The 2,199-nt window shown below is 45.7% G+C and overlaps 1 protein-coding gene across 1 annotated transcript in view; it reads left to right on the plus strand.

The window, feature by feature from the left end:
• Positions 1-542: 542 nt before the first annotated feature.
• The window catches only part of sidt2 (SID1 transmembrane family, member 2), a gene marked incomplete at its 3' end in the record, with an annotated part of 34,376 nt that continues 32,719 nt past the window's right edge, over positions 543-2,199 (plus strand). Inside the window, 2 exon segments of the mRNA XM_014026018.1 lie at positions 543-1,317; positions 1,393-1,514. Of these exon segments, the coding sequence (XP_013881472.1) occupies positions 1,069-1,317; positions 1,393-1,514 (371 nt within the window).

Raw genomic sequence — 2,199 nt, forward strand, 5'->3', positions numbered from 1 at the left:
AGTTAGTTAGTTAGTTAGTTAGTTAGTTAGTTAGTTAGTTAGTTAGTTAGTTAGTTAGTTAGTTCAGTTTCCAGTCAGTTTGGGTTGAACAGTGTGTGTCCACCATTTGCAGCCCGGCAGACAAATCCACGGGCCGGGTGGGCGGGGTTTGCGCTCTAGGAGATCAGCCGAAACACCGGCTTAAAATTATTTTATTATTACTCCCGCTCAGATCGACCAGCTAATCCTGGCTCTTTGACCATTTTAACCACGTGACTAGTGTAAACAAAAGTTATTTTTTATGAAAAGGCCATTGACTTAACAAAATGTGTCAAATTACAAGCTTCGTGGTAAAACTGCAGGCCACTTTTGATATTTTGCACATTCGTGTTGACAGATAAATTTAAACAGCCCTAGACACGTAATTCCACTGGCAAAATGTTTTGTTCTTCGTTTAGAAAGGAGTTTCTCCCTTTCCGCTCGTCATAATTTCAACCCGGGCGTCTCCCGGCAAACTGAAATTGATTGTACCCACCCTCATAGCCGTGACGTCATGACGTCTTACGCTCTATTGTTTACTGTCTGAGTTGGAAGGGGGGCGCTAATGGCACAGATTTTTTTCTTTACTGTAAACACCTAAACGTTGTTGTTCAGACAGGAATTGTTTCTTTTTCTGACAGTGGTATTTTTTTTGCGTAGACGTGAACAATCGGTAATGCCGGGCGGAGATAGAAAAATAATGTTCGCTTTTTGTTTTCGTCCGAGAGGCTAAAACCTGACGATGCTAATGTTAGCCCAGCTAGTCAGCAGCTGGACAGACTTTCGTCTGTCCCAGTGTCATTGTTTTGTGTCGTCGTATTGAAACTATTGGCTGCTTTAATTTGGTTACGGATGTGATAAAAACAGACAAAGAACCAGCAGAGAGTGTAAACATTTAACCTGTTTAGTTTTCCTGTCTGCTGTTGTTGTGTGAAGGTATCCGGTCAGCTGGACAGCTTACTCTCTGTTGCTTAATGGGGTGGAGATTACTACCGCCACACAGGCTGGAGTAACATTTAGGCGTCGGTTCTCGAGACGGTGACAGGCACGATGGTGCTGAGGAACTGCTGGAAGTCTCGACACAAAAACAGCCGTGGACCCGCGCATCGCTGGGTCCGACCTGGAACGGCAGCCCTGTTCTGGGTCTGTGCGACCCAGTTAGTTTGCGGCACCGGAGCTGTCGTCGGGGAGACGAAATACGTCCAGAAAGACGCAGAGTTCGACGTGACCTACAACGACACGGTTACCAGTGAGAACCAGACCATCTACGCGTTCAACCACACGATATCCAGGAATAAGGTGGGTTTTCCTGGTGAGAGCAGAACACTCTGGGCTGGCTGATGTGTGTCCCTTGACTGTTTGTTTGCTCCTCAGACGGAGGGGGTCCGTGTGTCCGTGGACGTGATGCAGCAGCAGCTGGAGAGTCCCATCCTGTTCGTGATCCGGCAGAAGCAGGCTGTCATGTCTTTTCAAGTCCCTCTCATCCTGAGAGGCCTGTGAGTGAAACCTCTGTGAATCACACTGTGTAGACACTGAGACCTCCAGTGTCAGCTGGTGGTCCCTCTGGATCTGGTTTTATTATCTTCTCAGCTTCCCAGTGTGAGCTGAGAAATAAAACACTAAAACAACACAGCAACTGTTGACTCAGGTCTTTGTTGTAAGTCATGACACTTTTCAGATAAACCGACATTTAATAGGTTCAACACAAATCTACTCCGCTGTCAGTGGGCCTGTTTCTGCCTAACTGAGTTTTTATACCAGACCCTTGGTAATCGTGTTGTACCTGCAGAGGTCCTGGGGGTGTGGGACCATCTGAACCAGTTGGGACAGATTTTTTCTCTTTAAACAGTTTATGACCTCAGGTCATGTGAGGGAGCAGCTGAAATTCTGCCTCTGCTTGTCGTAAATGTAGTGGATTTGGTTAAGAGCAAAGGTGAGGTAGAGCTGGTTGATTTTTAGATAAGCTAACTAGGGGTGTAAGAAAATATTGATACACTGAAATATCGCGATATTTCATTTCCCGATACTGTATTGATATTCTAAAGCCCTGTATCGATTTTATTATCAAGGTTTAAAATGTAAACTTTCCTGCCAGCCGTTCATTTTTATGTTGTAGTTCAGCCTCTGACCACTAGTTGGCAGCAGTGAGCCAGCCACTTGGCTACTCTACCTCTTGAGGTA

Source organism: Austrofundulus limnaeus, unplaced genomic scaffold (genome assembly GCF_001266775.1).
Source record: "Austrofundulus limnaeus strain Quisiro unplaced genomic scaffold, Austrofundulus_limnaeus-1.0 Scaffold518, whole genome shotgun sequence".
In the NCBI taxonomy this organism is placed as follows: domain Eukaryota; kingdom Metazoa; phylum Chordata; class Actinopteri; order Cyprinodontiformes; family Rivulidae; genus Austrofundulus; species Austrofundulus limnaeus.